At 46.8% G+C, this 22,955-nt stretch overlaps 1 protein-coding gene across 1 annotated transcript in view; it reads right to left on the bottom strand.

The window, feature by feature from the left end:
• Positions 1-22,955, bottom strand: part of RANBP17 (RAN binding protein 17) — a 2,111,817-nt gene that overhangs the window by 1,772,262 nt on the left and 316,600 nt on the right. Inside the window, exon 8 of the mRNA XM_069654335.1 lies at positions 12,663-12,736. Within this exon, the coding sequence (XP_069510436.1) occupies positions 12,663-12,736 (74 nt within the window). The remainder of the gene's footprint in view (positions 1-12,662; positions 12,737-22,955) is intronic.

Raw genomic sequence — 22,955 nt, 5'->3', positions numbered from 1 at the left:
GTACTTAAAGGCACTTTGGGAGGACAAACATTTATGCTGATAGCACTCTATGGCCCAAACGAAAAGCAAGATCTTTTTATGGACATGGTTCTCCAGAAAATAGGTACCTGATGCAAGAGTAGTAATTGGAGGCGACTTCAATTGTGTAATGGATCCTATCTTAGATAAAACACTCCCTCCCGCAAACAATAATAGAATCCGACAAACCCTGGGGAAATTCTTCAGAAATCTAGACCTTATCGAAACCTGGAGATTCTTCCAGAATACCAAAAGAGAATATACACATTTTTCAGCAGTACACAAGGGATACTCGCCCAAGTAATAGCAATAGATATTGGAGTCAAATACCTCACGGATCATGCTCCGGTGATGCTACAAATGGAGATCCAGGGCAGAAAACCATGCAGGCTGAATTAACTCATCTTAAGGTATATCGCTCTTAGGGCACACATGGAAAAGGTGATAGTTAACTACTTTAAAGAGAATGATACTGGGGAAACGGATTAGCAGATGGTATGAGATGCTAGGAAAGCGGTGATAAGGGAAGAATTCATGTCACAAACAGCATCCTATATAAAAGGCGGAGAAGCCGTGAGAAAGGAATTGGAAAGGGAGGTTCAAACGGCAGAAACGCAACATAAACACAAACAAACACAGAGCTTGCTAGGTACATTGCGAAAACCTAGAGCGCAACTGGAGGCACATATGGCAGAGCGATCAGCGCAGACAGACTCTGTTGAACACTAACCAAACATATTACACCAAAAGAGGGGGAAGGCTAGTTGGCCATTATCAGCTAAAAAAAACAGCAATTATATTTCAAGGTTGCAAGATGAGCAGGGCAACCTACATGTTGCAGAAGCGGACAAAATAAGGATCATGGAGCACTTCCATGCTAACCGGTTAAAACGAGAAGAAATGGACACAGGTTTGCAAACAACTTAGGATGGGAAAGTTATATTGCCCGACTAAAGGTAGATGAAAGAGAAGCTCTAGAAAAGCTCATCACGGCGGAGGAAATTGGGGAGGCTATATCATCCCCTACCAGGTAATAAAATGCCTGGCCCAGATGGGTTTGGAAACGGATACTATAAAACCTTCCGAACACACTTGTTAGCGCCCATGACACGCCCATTTAATACAATTGGAGAGAAAGGAACAGTCAAGAAGGACATGGGTAGATCTACCACTGTGCTGAACCCCAAACCAGGAAAAGATAGAACAGAATGTGCCAACTATCGACCCATCTCACTACTGAATAGCAATGCAAAAATATACACAAAGGTCTTGGCAGGGAGTTTGGCTAGAGTTTTACCAGGGAAGACCAATCAGGATTCATAATGGGGAGACACACGCAAGACAACATATGAAAGGCAATAGACGTAATAGAGCTGGGCACTAGAACCAAACAGAAATTCTCTATAGTGTCACTAGACACGAGATGAGCATTTAATAGTCTGGATTTGTGATTTTTGGAATGGGTGTTAGTTACATTCGGTGTGGTCCGGCATTTAGAAGAATGGTACTCAATAACTTCCAGAGGCGTACAAGACAAGGCTGCCCTTTCTCGCTCTAATTTTTGCTATGGCAATCGAACCATTGGCGACCACGATTAGACAGGACCAAAACATCCTGGGAATAGAAAGCATAGGAGGGTCAGACAAAATAGCTTTGTATGCGGATGACATCCTATTATATTTGAGAGACACAAAAGGAACCCTGCCACAAGTGATGGCTAGACTACGAGAATTCGCAGCAGTCTCAAGATTCACTATCAATTTCGACAAATCTAAAGCCCTTAACATAACAGATAACCAGAAAGAAAGGAACTGAGCAGGGGTCACCCTCCAACCTGGGAAGAGAAGGGCATAGAATATCCGGGAATAACATTAACAAAGGGATACAAATATCTATATAGAGCAAATATTCAGACGCTGTGGAATCAGCTAACAGAGGACCTACATAGATGGGACACACAGGAACATTCATGGTCCGCCAGAATAACGGCGGTCAAAATGACAATAATACCCCGATACTATATGTAATTAGTTCACTTCCTATAAGCATACCAACCCAGATGATTAAGACTCTGCAAAGAGAGATATTCTCGTTCATATGGCACAAAAAGAAATCTAGGATTCAGAGGTCGGTTCTCCTTCGCTCGACATAGATGGGAGGCCTGGGGGTCCCAGATGTGAAGAGTTTAGGCAGCCCCAATAGCGCCCATGTTACGATGGTCAGAATCTGAATCACAAAAAGGCTGGAGCAGGAGGCGACCTCCCTCCCCTTGGGGGCACTAAATGCCCTGGAAACGGGAATAGAGGAGTGGGAGGCTGATTATTAGAGGCAACAAAAAACTGACTCCAGGGATGGGACCAAGCTTTAAAATGAGGGGATAACAACCCAGGGATTAGGACCTCATAGTCCAATGTGTTATAACGAAGATCTCACTCCTGGAAGGAAGGCAAAATACTGGGAGAGATGGGAAGGAAAGGATAAATTGAAAGATTTCAATCATAATGTAAACCCACTACTGTTTGAGGAATGCAAACAGAAATTTCACATAGGAGAGGGAGAGAGGTACAAATACATGCAACCCAGACATTGGCTCTCCCAAAGGGATGTAAGGAGGGGAGGCACAAGCACACCACTGGGATTGGCTTTAACCATGAGGGAAGGGTCTACAGGTAAAGGGATATCGAGAATTTACAAGCTATTAGATAGAACGCAATATACAAATGACCTGCCCTACATGGCTAGATGGGAGGAAGACTTGGGGATTACTATTTCGGAGAAAGAATGGGGACAAATTTGGAGGAGAGCCCAAAAAACATCTAAATGTACGGCAATAAAAGAGTCAGCATACAACATTTGTCACAGATGGTATCTGACCCCCCAAAGGCTACATGGAATGAACACAAATTACCCCGCCCCCCCATGTTGATACAGGAACCCTGGGTCACATGTGCTGGACATGCCCCAAATCCAGAATATATTGGAAAGAGGTGCTGAGAAATATTAAAACAGATCACAGGGGCCCAACTACCAGACACGCCAGTGATGATATTGCTGGGTGCAGAAGTAGACGGAACCTATGCCACAAGTGGGGCAACAGCAACACTCATCAAACACCTACTTCTGGGGAGTATTAGCAATGGAGAAAGTATGTGCGATTAAAATAGGGACCTATCAGACATTTCTGACGACGTGGCTCCCTTTTCATGAATATGTAAAAGAAAAGGAGCATCACTTCCATAGGCCGAGAATGCTTACAAACATGGATTCACATGCTCATGAATATTCCCCGTCGTCAGGCCAGGAATCCTCGGTATAGAAAAAATCAGTATCAGTTTCGTTTCTGACCTGTCTTTCTTAGTAGTAACCAATCACTGGTCTCTGGGTCATACTGCCCCCAGCCAATGACTGCCCTCTCCCTAAGCCCCGCCTCTGGCAGCCATCCTCAGCCATCCTCAGATTTGGTAGCACGTAAAGTGGCAGTATGACCAAGTGAAGAGCCGCAGAGGGGCAGGGGGGAGGGTTTGCACGTGAATCCATGCCAGACCCATGCTGGAGAACAACAGTTACAGGTAAGTAACTTGTTCCTTCTCCAGCATGGGCTCTGGCATGGATTCGCATGCTCATGAATATAAGAATACATAGCAGTATACACATGCACAACCACGGGAGGTGGCAACAGGCTCAACATTAAGCAATACCAAAACACTCAACATTAAGCATCTCTTACCTCCTCACCAGGCTCACCTGGAGTCCCGATCGACGCAGTAGAATCTCGCAAAGGTGTGTGTCGACCTCCACGTCGCAGCCCTGCAGATGTCGAGCAGGGGCACACCAGAAAGGAACGCCGTGGTAGCAGCGATCGCTCTGGTCAGGGGGCTCTCGGACGGCCGGGCAGCGGTCGGTTTGCCAACCGGTGACAGTGCATGATGCAGCCGGAGAGCCATCTGGAAATGGAAGCCTTCGAGAGAGCCTTCCCTTGATTCACAGGTCCAAAGTTCACAAACAGTTGTGACGTCTTCCGAAAACTCTTCGTGCGGTCCACGTAGAACTTCAGCGCTCTAGCTACGTCCAGCGAGTGCAGAGTCCTCTCAGCCGGCGACGAAGGCGACGGGAAGAAAACTGGCAACACCAAGGGTTCGTTGAGGTGGAAGTCCGACGGCACCTTGGGCATGAAGGAGGGGTGCGTCCTCAGCACCACCCTCGTGTCGTGAAAAGTCAAGTATGGTGGCTTGCAAGATAGGGACTGGATCTCTCCCACCAGTCGTGCACAGGTGTTGGCCACGAGAAAAGCTGTCTTCCACCACAGAAACTTCAACGGTGCCGAATGCATAGGCTCAAATGGGGCCCCCCCCCATGAGCCTGGTCAGCACCACGTTGAGCTCCCACGCCGGGGTAGGGGCCTTCACCGGCGAGAATGATCAGAACAATCCTTTCATGAATTCCTTCACAAGCCGATGAGACCACAAGGACGCCTGTCCCATAGTCCTGGTTTATCGTGAGATGGCGGCCAGATGTATTTTGATGGAAGCGTGAGCTAGTCCAGCCTTGGCCAATGACAGTAGGTACGGCAATACGTGAGGGGCCGTAATCCGCAGAGGGTTAATCTTCTGTGCACGGCACCAGACAGAGAACCTCTTCCATTTATGTCCGTAGCACTTGAGAGTTGAGGGCGCCCTGGCCTTTGCAAGAACCTCTCTGCAGTCGGCTGGGATGTCGTACCCTCCAAACTCTAGTGCTGCAGGAGCCAGGCCTGCAAGTTCAGCGACTGGGTTCTGATGAAGAATGGCACCTCCTTCTCTGGAGAGAAGATCCGTGTCCGTTGGCAGCTTGACTGGTGTGGACGCTGACAAGTCCAGAAGGTCCGGGAACCAGATTTGTCTCGGCCACGCCAGTGCGACGAGGATCATCCTGCACCGGGACCTCTTGAGCTGGTTGATGAGCCGGAGCAGCAACAGCAACGGAGGGAACGCATAAAGAAATAGGACGTCCCAGGGGAACGAGAAAGCATCGCCCATGCTCCTCGGCTGGGGGAACCTGCTGGCAAACCCCTGGCACTTGGTGTTCATCGCCGTCACAAAGATCGATCTGGGGTTCGCCCCATCTTCGAAAGAGTCGATCCACTTGATCCTGGCGTAGTTCCCACTCATGGCACGAGCGCAGCTCTCTGCTGAGTGAGTCGCAATGGTGTTTTTTTTTATTCCTGCCAGATGAAAAGGCACCAGAAACATCCCTTGGGCGACGGCCCAATGCCAGAGCTCCTGGGCTTCCTTGGATAGGGCAGGGGATCTGGTTCCGCCCTGCTTCCGGATGTAGAACATCGTGATGGTGTTGTCGGTGAAGGTCCTCACCACCTTGCCCTTGAGGGGCGGAAGAAAAGACCCGAGGGCCCAGAACACTGCGCGAGCTCCAAGATGTTGATGTGGAGTGACTTCTCCTCCGGGAGCCAAAGGCCTCTCGCGTGAAGATCTCCAGAGTGCGCTCCCCAACCTTCCAGGGAGGCATCCGTCGTCACTGTCACCTGATGAGCTGGGGTCTGAAAGTCCGTGCCCGCCGACAGATGAGAGCGGGTACCCCACCACCGGATCGCCTGACGGAACGTCTCGTTGAGTGGGATCCTGTCCTCGAAGCTGCCCGTTGACTGGACCAAGCGGGTGTCGAGGAACTCCACCAGATAAATGCAGGAGGACATCATCCCGAGGAGGAACTTGATAGATCTTACTCTGGCCATGTCCGTAGCCAACAGACGCTGCACCTTGACCAGGATGGACCTGGTCCTTTCCTCCGACGGCGAGGCCAGCCGCGCCACTGTGTCGAGCTTGGATCCCAGAAACAGGGCGACTTGCGACAGGACAAGGTGGGATTTTGGAAAGTTGATGGAGAACCCCAGGTCCGTGAGCAGCTGGACGGTCTTCTCAGTGTGCTCCACGGCGAGCTCCCTTGTCTTTGCCCGGATGAGCCAGTCGTCCAGGTAGGGGTAGACGTGGATCCCCTGCAGGCGCAGCCGTGCCACCACCGGTGCGAGGCACTTGGTGAACACCCTGGGTGCCGACTTTAATCCGAATGGGAGGGCCTTGAACTGGTAGTGCCGCCTTTGGACCACGAACCTGAGGAACATTCGGTGTCTTTTTAGAATGGGGATGTGGAAGTACGGATCCTCCAAGTCCTACGACGACGGGAAATCGCCCTCCTCCAGCTGTCCCAGCACGTGCTGGAGGGTGACCATCCGGAACTTCTGTGCCTTGATGAACTTGTTCAGTCGTCGCAGGTCCAGGATGGGATGCCATCCTCCTGTCTTCTTCTTTACGAGGAAGGACCTTGAGTAAAGTCCGGAGCCCCGAATACTCTGAGACGTGCTCAATGGCACCTTTCTTGAGCATCGCCCTTACTGCCAACAGTAGTTGAGGGACGTGATTTTCCTTCCTGGCCACGGGTGGAACGCGAGGGCACTTCTTCTGGAACTCGAGGGCGTGCCCCTGGGCCAGGGCGTCCAGCACACAACGGTCGGTGGAGATTGACTCCCACACGCTGACGAACCTCGTCAGCTGGCCTCCCACCAGGGTGCTTCGGCGGGGGCCCGACCCCACGGTCGGTTCAATCTTGTTTGGAGGCCGCCTTGCCTCCTTGACCTCCCTGTCGACGACGAAGATCTTGCCGCTCGAGGAGCCACTGCCGGATCCCTTGGAGGCACCGTCTGCCTCCGGCGCTCCAAAAGGACGGCCGTCGTCGTTGGAACGCTCCCAGTGCCCGGGCATTCTCTGTGTCTGTCTTGATAGCCTGAAGGGACTCATCAACCGCCTTTCCTCCAAACACACACCTTACTTCCATCACACTTCCCCACACGGATAAAAGGTAGAGCATGAAAGCACACTCTGAGCAAAGCAAAACGCACGAGGAAGAAGCAATTCGGGAATGGCAGTTTAAACCGAGGAGAAAGGCGGCGAGATCGAATAGGACAACAAGGAGGGAAATGCCCTTGCCCTTTTAAAGACAGAACAGCAGCTTTCAAGAAACCTCAAGGAAAAGAAACTTAAGACCAGGGATTGCAGTGACGAACGGTGTAGCAGGTGCCAAAGGTACACAGAGCCATCCTGCATTGATAGCCAAGGCGATGAGAAGCGATTGCCACTGTGATACTGTCCTGGACTCCGACAGCAAAGCAAGGCCAGTGAGTTCAGCACAGCCAGTGAGTTGGACAAACTGATAGCCGACCACACTGTGTTATGCTCAAGGTTGAAAGCGGCAACATTGTATGAAGAAAGAGAACTTGAATACAAATGAACTTTGTGAATAGAAGATAGGTACCAGATACAAAGTGGTCCGGTGCCACGTGGGTGCTCATTCAAAGGTCTCCGTTTGGTTTCTGCCCACGCCATGAGCAGGGAATAATTATTGAACTGTAAAATCGAAGTGGTCCTGCAGTGGGTTACGTTAAATCCTGTGCACATTCGAAAGTCTCCGATTGTCTGTAAACTGAAATTGGTCTGAGACTTGCCGAGGGGGACTAATTGTAGGAAAGGGGCCTGAACCCGGAAGACGGGGATCCAGGGGTGAGCAGTAACAAACCCAAGAAGATTGTTGTGGCAAATGTGAACCCGACTGAGGGATGCCTAAAAATTGAAATTGGTCCGAACCCGACTGAGGGAGGCTAACTGTGAAAGAAGAATCAGAGCTTTGCTGAGGGGGTCCAGGGTGAAGAGTAAATCGCCCGACGTGAATATTGAGAAAGGAACTTTCTTTGTTGTTTATGGTACATCAGGTCCTCTGAGGCAAGAGACTTTGCACAAAAGAGACTTGGGCACAGAAGGCCTGGATGCTGGTGAAAGGAACTGTGACATGTGCCAAAGAAGCCCAGGAGTGTGCTGTGCTGGCGTGACCAGCCTTGTCCTGTGCTAAAAACATGGGGAAGGGAAACCAACGACCTAAACATCCGGACTTATCATTTTGTGTACACTTCTTGCTTTTTGTGTACATTATCCCACACTATTTTGTAGCACAGCCGTAAAGATAGCAATAGTTTTTTTTTTGTTTGTTTTTTTTTTTAAGTATAGGCCCTTTTTATTTGACTAGACTCCACTAGGACTGTATAATTATTATTTGATGGTCATAGCTTGCTCCTATCTTATATTTAGGTTTAGATAGGCATTTTTCATAACCCTGATAAAGTTCAATAAACACAGTTGAACTGGTATCACTTCTGTCTGTCTTACTTTGATACCATGCCTTCCTTACAATAGCCTCACCTCCAGGACCACTAGGGTTCAGGAGACCATGATTCTCAGAAGGCGCAGAAAAACAAGAGGCCAAGGGCCTCATTACGCGTTTGGAGGTAGACATGCCCTAAATAAGTGGACATGGCTGCCTCCAAACTCTGGTCCGTGGTCTCTGAATGGGGAAATACCGGGCCATTCCAACTTTGGAGGGCCCAGTATTTCCCCGTTCAGGGAACCCGGACCCGGACCATCACCATTCCTATGTGAGCCCCCACAGGGCTCAATGGGAATGGGGAGCATGCTAACAACGGGCCCGTTAATGACGGGCCCGTTGTTAGCATGCTGGTCCCCTCGCAGGACCCGCAAAGGACGTCTGGTCTGACCAGACGTCCAGAGCGTGTCCCTCGAGGGAACCTCGTAATGAGGCAGTACGGGGTTAACGACGCCAGCACCTTTACCGGCGCCGTTAACCACTTACCGCCTCACTTGTAATGAGGCAGCAAGACTTGTTCTTGGGAATGGAGAACAATGACCATTTGAAATTTGTTTGCCACTCGGCCCTAAGGCAGGAATGCCCTGTCCAGGCGAGTGACCAAGAATGCTCTGATAAACTAGAGACACTGGGACCGCGAAACCGGAGACCTTTGAATTTCAGGGTAAAGACCAAGCTGTGCAATAGAGTGCATGCTCGGAGTAAGTGCTCCAACACTAGATCTGGGAAGCTAGCTCATCCAGGCAGGGAAAGACAAAAATGCTTTCCCCTCCTTAGGCGAGCCGCCACCACTGCTAACGGCTTGGTGAAAACCTGGGAGCCGAAGAAAGACTAAACAGCAGGACTTTGGAATGTTAATGATGTTGGCCCACCAAGAACCTTAGGTACTTCCTGTGCTTCCGATGGATAGGCATATTGAAGTGGGCATCCCGAAGGTCCAATGATAGGGCTTGCAGGATCCAGGATCCAGTAACCATCCTGAATTTGTCTTTGCATAGAAACAAATTCAGCAACAGCAGATCCAGTATTGGATGCAAACCCCTCTCCTTCTAACTCCTGCCTCGTTCCGATCGCAGTACCAGCTATATTGAGCTCTTTGAGAGAAGCTGACGGGCCTCCTCCAAGAGGATGACGTACGGAGGCAAAGGGTTGGATTGAGGGCCATGGTCCGGGGGTGTTGCACGAACGAGAGGCAGTAGTCCTGATTGAAGTGTCGGACGTGGTCCTTAAGCATTCGGAGCTCAACAGGTAGAGCCTCCCTGACCACCCCCCCCACGCATTCCGAGCTGAACAGGGACAGCCCCACCACCCCAAGGGGATTCATTGCAGAAAGTCTCAGAGGTTTTGCGGTGCTATGGGGACAGTGAGACGCGCCACTCCTCCTCTGGGAGCAACTCTACAGCTAATCCTTTTGGAATCTCCTGCCTTTCAGTCTTCCCGGAGCTGCCTGGTCATGACCATGCAGGACATATGAGGCCGAGGGATGAAACCCCCAACCACTCACAGAAGGCGCTGAGGTTGTTGCATGGCCAGAGCCAAAGACTTCACTGTCACTTTCGATGATTGGAACTTCTGGAGGGCATCATCAGCTTCAGCCCCAAACAAGTTCCGTAGTCAAAGGACATGTCCAAGTGTTTAGCCAGGACATCTTGCGAAAACCCTGGTGCCATGGCCATGGATCTGTTGGCAGAATCAGAAATGTCTAGTCCTGATTATAAGATCTAACGTGAGGCCTTCCTGCCATCACTGACCATCGCCAGGAAGACCTCCCACATTTCCCCGTCAGGGATATGCCAAGGCGCATTGGCCACTGCAAAGCATAGAGCGAATGAGAACTTCGCCATAGTGCAAGAGGCATTAGCTCCATGAATGGCAGGGCTACTCGACACAAAACTGTTTTCCCAAAGGCGTCGAGCCTTTTACACTGCCTATCAGAGGGGAGAGGAGGAAAGGTGGATGGCTTGCTGTCATGGCCTGTACGACTAGGCTCGCAGGGGAGGCATGAAGGGACAAAATTAGATCTGAGGGGGCAGGACAATACTTCCTAGCCAACTGCCTGTCAAACGCAGGTGTAGAAGCAGGCCTCTCCCACACCTTTAGAACCGGGGCCTCAACTGCCACATTGAATGCTAGCAAAGTCTCCCTTTTAGGGCCTTCATCCAGGATGTCTGTCAACTCAAATTGAATTTTGGGCCTGGACGGAGGAGATATGCTCAGGGTATCAGTTACCTTAGCCATCAGTTTCTCAAAAGACACCGGAGGCTTACCAGTAGTGAGAGCTGAAAGAATGTCCAGTCCAGAGGAGGTGTTCAGACCACTGGTCTCCTGAAGATCCACGGCCAGTTGGACATCCATTTACCAAAACGGGCATCCTTGCCTGAAAGGGAGTCCAAGCAGTAATGCTTAGCAAACATGAGCAGAAACGCCCACGTTGTCGCCTGGCAGAGCCCATGACAGGGACTCTCCTCTGCAGGGCAGATGTGACAGCCACTCCTCTGCTACAATGGACCCGGAGGCACATCCTTCAGAGCCCAACTCAATTGGCATTGGCGGAGAAGGGTATAAAATATTTAAGGTTTGTTCTCACAAAAAGGCCGGAACAATTATACGGGGTGAACTATCCGTACTTGCTAGCAAAATTAAAAATGTATTTGCTTTGGTGGAACCCACTTGCAACATCCAGGTTGGGTTATCAAGACGGTCCTCCTTCCCATAGAATATTGTACTATTTTCAAGCCCTACCGATTCATTCCCTAAAACATTCTTTAGCTCACTTACAAAACTTATATCGGCTTACATCTGGCAGAACAAACCGGCTAGTATATCGATGACCACCCTCAAGGCGCCAAGAGATGGGGGTAGTCTGGGTCTCCCTCATTTCCATAAATATCATGAAGTTGCACAATTGCGGGTCATCAAGGAGTGGTTTACAGGGGAGGGTCAGAATATCTGGGCGCACCAAGATTGAACAGTCGCGGGTTCACCCCTCTAAGGATTACTGTGGCTAGACCGGAATCACAGACCACCTAATATCAAAATGAGTACACTTGTGAGCCTAGTGACGGAGGTGTGGGATGCTGCTATCAAAGGAGGCATTTTATCTACGTTCCCCTACCCATTTGTTCAGATATTTCAAAACCCGGCATTTCCTCCGAGTCTGGCACCCAGAGCCTTCAAATCTTGGAGGCAGGTGGGGTACATGAAAGTACAAGTTTCATGGCCACACCTGTAAAACATTCAAAGAATGTAAAAGAGACCTAGGAGTGGGAGAGGGAGATGGATATCGCCTTCATCAAATACGACACTTTCAAACAGTCGCGAGACAAAGGCGGCAGCCACACGAGAACTCACACCGTTTGAGAAATACATTACCACCCAAACTGGTTCTAGGAAATTACAAATGTATATAGATTATTACTGGAGGATTCAACAATAGTACAATGGCACTATATCAAGAAATGGGAATCTACATTAAATAATACTACATCGAAGGAACACTGGGAATATTTTTGGAGGGCAATACCCAGACTCGCTCGCTCCATACAAACGACGGAAATGTGGTACAAGATAATGTTTCAATGGCATTATTCTCCAGAATTGCTACACCTAATGTATCCAACAACATAATTTCTTTGTTGGAGGCCGTGTGGGGGGAAAGGAGATTGGAAACATATCTGGTGGGATTGTCCTATAATAAGATCGTGTTGGGAAGAGATTCATGAACACAGAAGAGATATTCCCGTATATTGGACCCAACGATCTGGAAATTTGGTTATGCGGAATGTGGGATCCAAAACAGATAACACTCACCAAAAGACAGCCAAGTAGCTTCATGCTATTACCTATAGCTGCGTGGCTGGTAGTCGCTCATAAATGGAAACAACAAGGCCCTGTGAACTTACACTGGTTAAAGAAAGTTTGGAACTTATTAGCACTGGAGTGGGCTACTCACGTGGCACAAAGAGACCAAGCCACCTTTAAACGGAATTGGGAGGACGCGCTTGGGTACCTTCAAAGTCACTATATGCTTCAATGGGGGGCCTCACAAAATACGGATTATGGACATTATGTGACCACTCACAAACTACGATAAAGGAATCAGCAGCGATCACCCCGGGGGGCGGGGGAGAGGTGGGTGGGGGGGGGGACGAATATGTTGGCTTGTTTTGTGTTATTTCTTTGTTGTGAAAATTAATATAAACAGCTTGAAAAAAAAGTTATTAGTAATTAATTGTTTAAATTCCTATGGTACTCAGTATTCAACTTACTACATTGCGGCGTCTGCCGATATATATATAGAGAGAGAGAGTACATGTAAACACACACACACACACACACACACACACACACACACACACACACACACACAAGGTAACTCGCCCTTTATTAGCAGCTAGATTAAAGTATACAGTGCAAATAATTTTGTTAGAAAATGAACTTACTAATTGAGACAGCAACGGAGGAAGCGAATGATACAATTCAAAAAACAGGTCCAACGTCTCTGATTCCAGAAAGACTGGAGGGGAAAAAGCGAGTAGAGAATGTACTTTACACAGAGATATTTTTCAAATACGATTAACAAAAGATTAGTTCAAAATAAATAACGGCATTTAAATCAAGGAGGTGTCAGAACTTGCACTGAGATTGCCATCAGGGGCATGTATGGAAGTTGGTGCTCCATTTATGCAAATACATCAAACATTAATATACAAGAATTCTTCAATGTACCAGTTGAAAATAAACAGTATGTTATTTTGCCATAAATGCTGAATCAGGAAAACAGTTAAAATGTGCTCTTTTAAAGTTTGCTGCACTTTATTTATTTATTATTTTTAGAGTACCATTTTCTCCCTTTAAAGCAGCAATCCTGTGCATGATGGGTACACATTTTAAATGTACGCCTTAACGTATTGCCCACTAGCACGTGTACATTGTTAGGATCACAAGCACTGGGGAGCATTAGAAAGCACATAATACATAGATTTTCCAATCGCATTTATGCACAAGTGAAACGGGGAGCACCATACCAAGTACATGCATGAAAACAGCTTGGCCCCCTTTAAGAGCACGGTGGTGCAGTAAAACATGGTGGTACTGGATTAACCACCATTTTTGCCACACTGAAATAAACGCAGGTTTTGGGGGCGAGTTGGAGAAAAAGCATCCAACGCTTTGCTGTAGGTTTTTCCTCTAGAAAAATTGTGGATTTACTGTCAGCAGAATTAGCACCCACGGTAAATCCTGCAAATACCAATGGAACCCTTTGTGAGTCCATAACGGGGAATTACATGAGCTCGGAATCTGGAGTTTATCTGGTTCAGAAGCTGTAGCCCCGTTACCGCTGGCAAAGGGAATAGAAGTGGTTTGATTTACAAAACTCACAATCAAGGCCCTTATGCATGCTTAGGGTGTAAATACATTCTGTGCACTGTAGACAGGTTTTCGATTGTGTTCAAAATGGCTGCTCGGAAACTAAAGTTCCAAACGTATAGAGTCTGCATGTTAGCAGAATGGAGCGTCTTATCCGAGATCCCCACGGATGCTGCTTTCCCAGCCACAGCTAAAGAATGTAAGTGTGAGGTTTCAGCGTTTTCAGTAGTAGATGTAAATCTATTCGTGCAGACAAGAAACTTGAAAACTAAACTTTGAAACTGTTAATTAAGGTGGTAAAATGGACACGTATTGGGGGACCTGCTGTCTCTGAGAAAATGTATTGCTGCACATATTCTTATAAATAAGACTAATGTTACAATTTCAGCATTCTTGTAACTGCACACTGCTCAGACACTGCAAAAATGAAAGGAGCGCTGTTTTTTTGAAGGACAGTGAAACAGTGAGGATGATGGGTACATCCTGAATTGTGTGAATATAAACTAGCGCACATAAATTGCATGCATTTTGGAGATAGTTTTAAAATGTTACAAATAATCAGGAATCTCGGGATTTATGCAATTCTCAGAATCCAAAAACGACTAACTTAAATAGGGAGAAGTGAAACAAATTATTCGGAGCCGATCAGAAATATAATGGGTAAAACAGAAATACATTATCATAAATTGAAAAGGAAATATGTAATGCGATAAATAAATGGGCCGGACCAAAACAAGTGGAAAGATAACATGTGCCCCCTCAAGTGGTTAGAGATGTACATGAATTAAGACATTTGGATTATTTTTTACTGATTTAGCCAAGTAGAGCACTATATTGGCCCCAAACAAAATGGAGAGAGGACATTAAGAGACAGTTTACAAAATAAAAAGGGAGAGCGGACACACACTATAGACTAAAGCTAATCGTAGCTGATTTGTATTATGAAACAGACAGAATCCAGGCACAGAAAGAGAGATCGTAACTTTGGCATCCAAGACCCCAGTAGGACAACAGCATCAAGGCCTTTCCATTCAGAAGGCGAGGAGAGCCCACAAGTGGCAAAGATTCCACCCCAATCCAACAGTTATTGGACCAATTTCAGATCCTTGTGAGGCCAGTCAGTCTGGCCCTTATTCAGAGCGACCTTCTGTTCAATCAAGTCAACGAGAGATTCTGGATTGAAAGGCATTTCAGCACCCATTAAATACCTTAACTAATTTCCTGGGCTAAGAGTATAACTAAAGGCGTGCTCTTACGAGTGGGCATTCAAGGAAACAAATGCCAACTTTGGCTTGAAATGCCTGCCATCCCTTTGACAGAGTGCATAATTTAAAAGGAAATAAGACCCCACAAACTTGTTCATCACAACCTACAAACTTGTTCATCACACTGCTCCCTTTTGTGGTTGTGCAAGAGCAAGCTAAAATGACCTTTTCAAACTGGAAAAGTCAACGATCAAGCTAACTTTGCAGTCCAAATAATTGGGATACGTGAGGAACTCATTGTATAAACAGTACAGATGACAAGACAATAGATGCAAGTTTTAAAACCTTTATTAAATTCATGGGGTTTGGAACACACTTACTTTTCCCCATAGCTCTGATGGGAGTAGTCTCTACCATCAAATAATAAGGAAAACACAGTCCTTGTCAGTCTATGTCAAATCAAAATAGCCTATTCTAAAAAAAACAATGCCTGCCCTATCTCTTATACATAAATTGTGTAACATGGAATGTGTATGCAAAGGAAAGGCAGTGTTATAACAAAGGATCAAGGTGGGTGAGTCAGCTCTCCTCCCCCACGTTGGACAGCACGGAGTAAGGCAGCCCCAACAGACAGGATGATGCACTCAGGATTGGGTTATCAAAAATGGAAATTCATAACGTGGGTCGAGGCCTGCTTGGCCTTCCACGTTAAAGTCACTTATTTCCAGTCCACCAAAGGTTTTATCTCAGTTCAGCAACATTTCATGTAGGTCTCCCTCAGTCGGGCTCGGACCTCTCAACATAAACTACCTGATTCAACCTTGATTTTCCTCAGCCGTGCTCAGACCTTGCAATCACAGCACTTGCAGGGGTTCCCTTTCCCATGCTTCATTCACACCCGTTGGGGGTTCCCTTTCCCTAACTTGTCTCACCTCCCCTCAGTCGGGCTCTGACCTTTCACTGATGTCGAAGACTTTCGAGTGTGCAAGGTTTTTTCATAGACCTCTGCAAGACCACTTCTGCTCTTGCTTATGTTACTTGCCCCGGGGTCTCTTGGTCTTGGGTAGTACCATGACACAATCAGATCTCTTCAAAGAAATCTCTCTCTTAAAGCATTCACCTTTTAACTTCCATTTCATCGGGATTAGACTTCACCATTTCGCATTTCAGAGTTTGTTCGCTTTGTTGCTTTATAAAAAGACATCAAACATTTTGCGGAGACTTTCAAGTAGGCTATTTCCTTTCGCCGGACCACTCCTCTATTTTGTATCTCTAGCTTCACATGTACACTACTGGTTTGCTTTCTTTTCGCATCTCATCAGCAAGCGCTCAACCTTCAATCGTGAGATACACTGTTGCGGCTTCAATCTTTCCTTGACACAAACCGGCCTTTCATATCTTTTGCTAACTCACCAATTGTGTGAATTCCTATCTTGTCTTTGCGGCTTTGACTCACGAGTCGAGGTTGATACCACAGGCTTGGCTTTGCCTCCCCAACTCGTTCACCCGGGCAGGTCGCTGGCATCCTTGACACACAATGCAGACTTCTTCTTGTCTGGGATTTGGCTTTCTCTGCATATCCTTCACTGTTTCCCAGAGGCAATGACCTCCTGCAGTGATATTCAGGATTGCCCTATGCTTCGCTCTGGTCCCTCGATCGGTCGTCCTGCTCCAGTGTGTTTGCCTTACCCCCGGAAGATCTGCTCCTTCTCGTGTCTCACCTTCCTCAGCTTTTCCAACAAAAATAATTTCTCTGAACTTTAAGTCCTGCAAATCCTCGCTCTTCTTTTGCTCCCACTTTGGCAGCTCCCCTTAATATCATTCTTGCGATTTTGGGAGTAGCAGATTGTCTGAATGGGATGTCTGAGGTCAGGGTCTCGGCACCTGTCCCTCAAAAGCCTGGGCTTCAGTATCTTACCCGGGGGGGAGGGGGGAGCTTTGGCTTGGGCGCTGCCAGGTAACCCCAGCTTCCCCTGGGTTGGCTCCCTGAAGTCACAGCTCCCTTGCCACACTGCAGCCTCCGCTGTACTCACAGGCTCAGTGATCTAGCAGTCCTCCTTCCTACAGACCTTCCAGGGTTCCTCCAGCTGCTGTTCCTCCCTCCTGGCCTCTGTGCACCATCCAGCATCTCCAGCTCGCTCAAAGTGTGCCTGTGTGCTCCACCTTTTATACTTGCTGGGAGAATTAACAGGAGTCAAGTGCGAGTGGTTGCCCAGCCCTGCATGACTCTGCCTGACCTTGTTAACAGGACAAAGTGGAGACTGCCCTTAGCAATCCATTGCCCGTCGATTCCTATGGGTAATCCTCATGAATCCCAACATGATCTTCTTTGTCTCAGTCTTTGGGTAGTTAAGTAGAGGAATGGGATTATGGGAGTTGTAGTGTTTTCTTTTCCCGGTTCTCCTATGACTCCCCCTTATCTTGTTAACTGTAGGAATAGGGAAGGGATCAACAGGACAGGACCCATCCCAGCCTATGAAAGTGGAGGAAATGTCAGGTGTGTCAGAATGGGGGAGGGGGGATACCATGGCTCTCCCGAGGGTGTTCCTCCCGCATCCCCAAGAACCCCCTGTCCAGGTGATCCTCCCTCTCTTGTCTGCCCCCAGGGTAGGGATCCAAGTGCAAAAGCCCTCTCCTGGCCACCTGAACAAAGGATCCCCAGGATCTATAAGTGATGACACCTTTGTGTTTCTCACAGATACATGTGTACCTCTTCTTATGTCTGCTCTGTGGGTAGACTGACGTGGTGGCGCTGAAGCTTTTATAGTCGATTCCTTTTCCCCAAACGTGGCAGACCGGAAGGAAACTTTACCATTAGAAGCACCATGGGACTGGTTGGTGCCATCGATGGAAGGTGACATGAGAGTGAGTGAAGTGCCAAAGGCAATGACGTTTTACTTTGAAGGTACTGCCTGTAACATGTCAACAGCACTGTGCCACCTCTGCTAAAGACTTCTGTTGTTCAGCCGATGAGAAGAACTTTGCTGCAGCCATGGGATTTTGTTTTATTTGCGGCAGGGTCCTCCCTATTGTGGGCAATGAGTATTTGAAAGCACTAAAGGAGTTAGATCCCGATTTCCTAGATTTCTTCAGGGAGCTCAGTGTAGGCACTTTTACAGAAAAGTAATCAACTGTAGTCATGCATGCATTATTGAATTGTTGATAAGCTTTTACTGAAATGTAGTTTTGAAATTACAGGAGGTGTCCGTTATTAGGGATGTACATAGATACAGAATAAATTAGTTTTTGTTTACAGGGATTCGACTACAGGAATCCCAAAGGGAAAGAGGCAGAAGCTGGCATCTCCTATCCACTCCTAGGCAGTGTTAATGTTAATGTTTAGAAACATATTGGCATTGTACCACTCAATGGGGGAAGGCCATACTTTAAGCTACAGGGAGCAACAGATACTAGAAATGTTGAGGGGCCCTTCATTGTTCAACCCCACAGGGGGCAACACAGTTGATTCAGGAGGGGTCTCGGAAGAAGATCTGCTAAAATTAAAAAAAAGAACAGAGGTGAATGGACATTTCCTTAGTTAATTTTAACCTCAAATATTATACCAGGCGGCTTAGTGATGAGGAATGAACCAGTTCTGTTTTTGGACGATTTGGGCTATCGTAGAAACTTTAGCCAGATTGCGATTAAATGCAGCAGGGAACTTATGGTTTTAACAATCACTACGGTTCAGAGAACTTATGAGAGAATACAAAAGGAGTTAGACCAAGAAGAAAAGAAATTCTGTGAAAACTCGGCCTTAACCAATGTTAGGGAAAGGCTATAAGAGATGAATACACACATTGATCAATTTAAAACGGTCACATTGAATAAGAAATCTAAAAAACGTACACCAGATATAAAATAATTTATGCTGGAAGCAGTGTTCCACTATTTAACAGACTCTTGGCTGGCGAATAAAATCAAGGAAGCCACTTCTTCAAGTTTGTGTTCAGGAACAGATAACCAGTGGAACCAAAGCAATTATAGTCAGCCAGTATACAGGGGACAAGGAAGGCCCTTCCATTATTTAGGGAGAGGGGACCCCAGAGGGAGACTATGGGGCCCCACCGCAAGTACAGGACAGTGGAAACAGGGCCCATGAATGTCTCAACCTCGCAGGAGACAGTCAAGGTGGTAGAAACTAACCTGAGCTGCCACTGTTTAATTCATCTGGCCAGGAACGGACCAAGGATGCAATTTCGGTGCTGAGCAAGGGTTTGTCATGTGTGCCTACCTCAGGGATGGATTGGTTCACAACAGAGTGTGAAATGACGAATTTCTTCAAAACTATCCGACTCAAAGTGTACTTTAAGAACTTGGACAATGAAACTGACCTAGAGGATACAGGCAGGAACAGATTACCATTACAACGCAATGTGGTTAGGGATGTCAATTTACAACCAGTGGTAGGGCACTATCCCTGCACCACTTGTATGGCCTGCAGATTCTCCAAAAAGACCACATACTTTATGAATGAAGGCAGACAATGGGACCTGCGGACGTTCACCACTTGTAAAAGCAAGAACGTGGTGTATGCCATCCAATGCCTGTGTAACTTGCTTTACATAGGCAAGACCTCCAGGGAGATACATGTAGGATGCGCTGTCTCACTGCCCCATTGGTGACCCACTTTCTAGAGAGGGGTCATGACGCATACTCATTAAGATGGTTTTGCCTTGAGAAAATTTCAGCAAGTGGTCACGTGCAAACTACTAACAAATTGGCATACATAGAGCAAATGAGGATCTTTAATCTTAGGACTAAACAAAAAGGGCTTAACACCATGGAAACATGGGAGTTTAATGTGGGATAGCCAGCCCCCTTCCACGGCTAACAAGTGTTGCTATATGGGCATACTCCGCTCTAGCCCAATTAGTTGTGGCTGGTCTATATTTTATTCTATTTCAATTCAATACTCTGCTCTATGGCTGATACACATTAGGGACCATGCTCATGCATATCACACGCAGCCCCAACTTTGGGTGGGGGTTGCTATTGCCAGGTGCAGATTTCCACCCATACATTGGACTGACATGAGTTGTTTGTGCCGTATTTCAGTAATTGCTGTTCTATACCGCACACTATGGATTTCTAATCCATTTATCATCTTGGTATTATACTTTTGGGAATTGGCGATACCACTATTGTTATGGGTCTCTCCATCTCCCTTTATTTATTTGGGCCATTTCCTTGGTATACCCACGCCCACATTCCCAACTTTAGTTGTTGTTTCAACTTAGGCTACGCATCAGTCCTCTTTCTATTTTCACGTTGGGCGGGCCCGTCACTCCGATGCGTGGGCTGTCTATCGCCACGCTACTTAGCCCGGCTACGTGATGTGCCTTGGTCACGTGACATATACCACGGGCTGTGTTTAATTCAGCATACTGATCGCCTTCTCGATAACGCAGTGCGTGACAGCGCCGTGCTTCGTGAGCGGGCTGCTCGAATCCCTCACAGTTGCCCCTTTTTTCTTCAGCCCGCGCACTAATTATCAAGTAAGTCCGTTCGCTTTCGAACTACAGCCCTTTGGTGTGTGACTGTTCTTTTCGTACGAGCAGGTGCCCACTATGTATATGCCAGCATTTGTATTAATCACCAACAAGCCCTGCTGCTCTTTGCAGCCTGACCCTGGGGTTTCTTTGGTCCATGTGGACCCCCAGATGGCCACAGCATTGGTTGCTGTAGCACTCAGACACCTGTCCCTTAGCCCACAACAGAGGCTATTGGCTTACTACACGGGTAGGGTCCCGTACTCTGTTCGTTTTAATTTCCAATTGTCTTAGTACAATACTGATTGCCTCACCCTTGTGGATACAGTTTGAGCTAACATTCATACTATCAATTGGTCTACAGCCAGCCTGGTTACCTGAAGCTTGAAGCTAATACGAGTTTTCTCACTGTATTCAACGCCTAGGAGGCCACCTCATCGGATTTACTAACGATGGGCACCACCAAGTACAGCCCTCCTGCTCTGACAGGTAATTAACTTTCCCTTCATAGCTAGCTATTTCTGTGCAGTGTACAACTCATTTTGGCCTCATTTGCGCCATACCTGTCTTTCAGTTTTTGAACAGCTGTAACCCCTTGTGGGTGTATATTCTAGTACAGAGACTCTTTTTCATCCATCGTGTCAGTGATTGGCTCACCGCGTGAGGTCAGTTTGGCTCATTTTTTACTAGCGTACTCCCCCACTGGGGCCTGATTTCTCCAGTCACTCAGTTGCCCTATCTGATTTGGTGCACATGCCTCTCTTCTTTCCAGCCTTTCTGTGGTGTTTCCAATTGCTGCTTCTCCTGTACACCCCATGGAGTAGGCACCCCTGCGTCTGGGCTTTTTAAATATACCTCCGCTATTGGGATGTGTTCCTGATTCTGCTCAATTTTCCCAGCACTTAAATATTTCACTTTCTCTTTACATGGTTTGTTAAAGGTGGCACATGGTGGGTACACAATATGTTTTTTAATTGTTGTGTCTGTTTTATGAGGTAGGGCACTGACGCATATTTATTCAGTAATGCTCTTCTCTTGCAGTCTTTCGTTCCATATCTCCTGATGAAGACGTTCTGCAATAGACATACTACATCGAAACTGGTTGAGCTTGGTTTCCCAGGGATGTGATCTACACAATATTTTCACCCCTAGATCCGCACCCACGATAGATTGTTTTAATCATTTCTATTGTATGTTTTTCTACTTCTAAAAAATATCAAAATAACTAGACGGGATGCAAGGATTGTGCTCACTCCCGATTGTTAATCAATTTAGTCATTTTTAGCTATTGTTTGGATGAATGTCACTTTGAAATGTTGTATGGTTTGAATGCTGCACTATGAATGGTTTTGATGATGGACTAATTTTAGCCATGTGTTTTGTTTACCCTTGCTGTTGTGATATGTAATAATATGTTCTTTAAAGTATTGTGTCATTAATTGACTATTTATCAAATTTCTGTATCATGATTAAATAAAAACTGATACAATTTGTAAGCAACATAGTTTTGCTCTCTGGACATTTTTTCCAGATTTCTGTGGTAAAATAATACTCTGGTCCAGGGTATAGAGTTTCCCTGCTTCTTTATGTTACTGGAGGAAAAACTCCACATTCACTCCTACAAAGAACCAGATGCCGAAAGAAATAGGGACTTATGAGAAGTTTATTTTGAGAGAAATAGAACACTTAAAAATGAAAAAACAACCAGTGAGAAACAATCTAGCCAATAATGAATGAAGCGCACACAAGAAATTAAGCACAAATTCGGACTTGAAAATCGAGATGGCTCATGAAGGGGGGAGACATTTATTTATTACATTTGTAAAGAGCCTAAGACCAGGGGCATCAGGGCGCTGTTGTGATCCAATTACGCCGATATTGGCAGAAAACACAAGACCATGCAGGCAATCTGGTATATATAAGCAGACTAGGTGACATTTTTGTGAGCAGATACAGGGAAGGGTTGCAGGTGACTTCTATTGTGTCATAGGCGAAAAAGTAATGCGAGGAGTAGTGAAGCACCAAGGGTGCTGCTTTTTTGGGGTTTGAGTTTGTGACCAATGCATTTACCTAGGCAAATAGCCATGTTTTTAGGGTCTTACGGAAGGGCTAGTAGGAGGAGTCCTTATTTTGGGAGGAAGGGAATATTCCTGTGTTTGGCTGCAACTGACAGGAAGCTGGTGCCTCCTCCTCTTGCCCTCTTCACCTTTGGTACTAATAGACGGTTTGCATACGTTGTTCTTGCTGGTCTAGTCGATATGGATCTTTCCATCCTCCGGGTTAGGTATTGGGGAGCATTGTTGGAGAGGCATGTGTGTGTAATGGATAATGTTTTGAAGATGATCATTTCACAAATGAGTAGGGAGTGAACTTTTTTCCTAGTGGCTGAGATGTGGTCTCCTTTAGAGATGTTCAGGACTGCGCATAGAGCATTGTTTTGGATTACTTGTAGTTTATCCACATTTAGTTTAGACGTACCAGCGAGGAGGAAATTGCAATAGTCGAGTCTTGCTCTGATGATTGCTCTGGCGATGGTTAGACAACTTGAAGCGGAAAGGGAATATCTAGCAGCGTTGATAAGTTTTGTTGTGTAAGCAGCCGAGGAGGCAACTGCATTTCCTTGTTTGGTGAAGGAGGGGGTGGCATCCAGGTGTACCCCTAATGTTTT

This window comes from Ambystoma mexicanum, chromosome 3q, assembly GCF_040938575.1.
Source record: "Ambystoma mexicanum isolate Mex_15411 chromosome 3q, UKY_AmexF1_1, whole genome shotgun sequence".
Classification (NCBI taxonomy): domain Eukaryota; kingdom Metazoa; phylum Chordata; class Amphibia; order Caudata; family Ambystomatidae; genus Ambystoma; species Ambystoma mexicanum.
The sequence above is the reverse complement of the archived record's forward strand: the minus strand, read 5'-3'. Positions and strand labels throughout refer to the sequence as shown.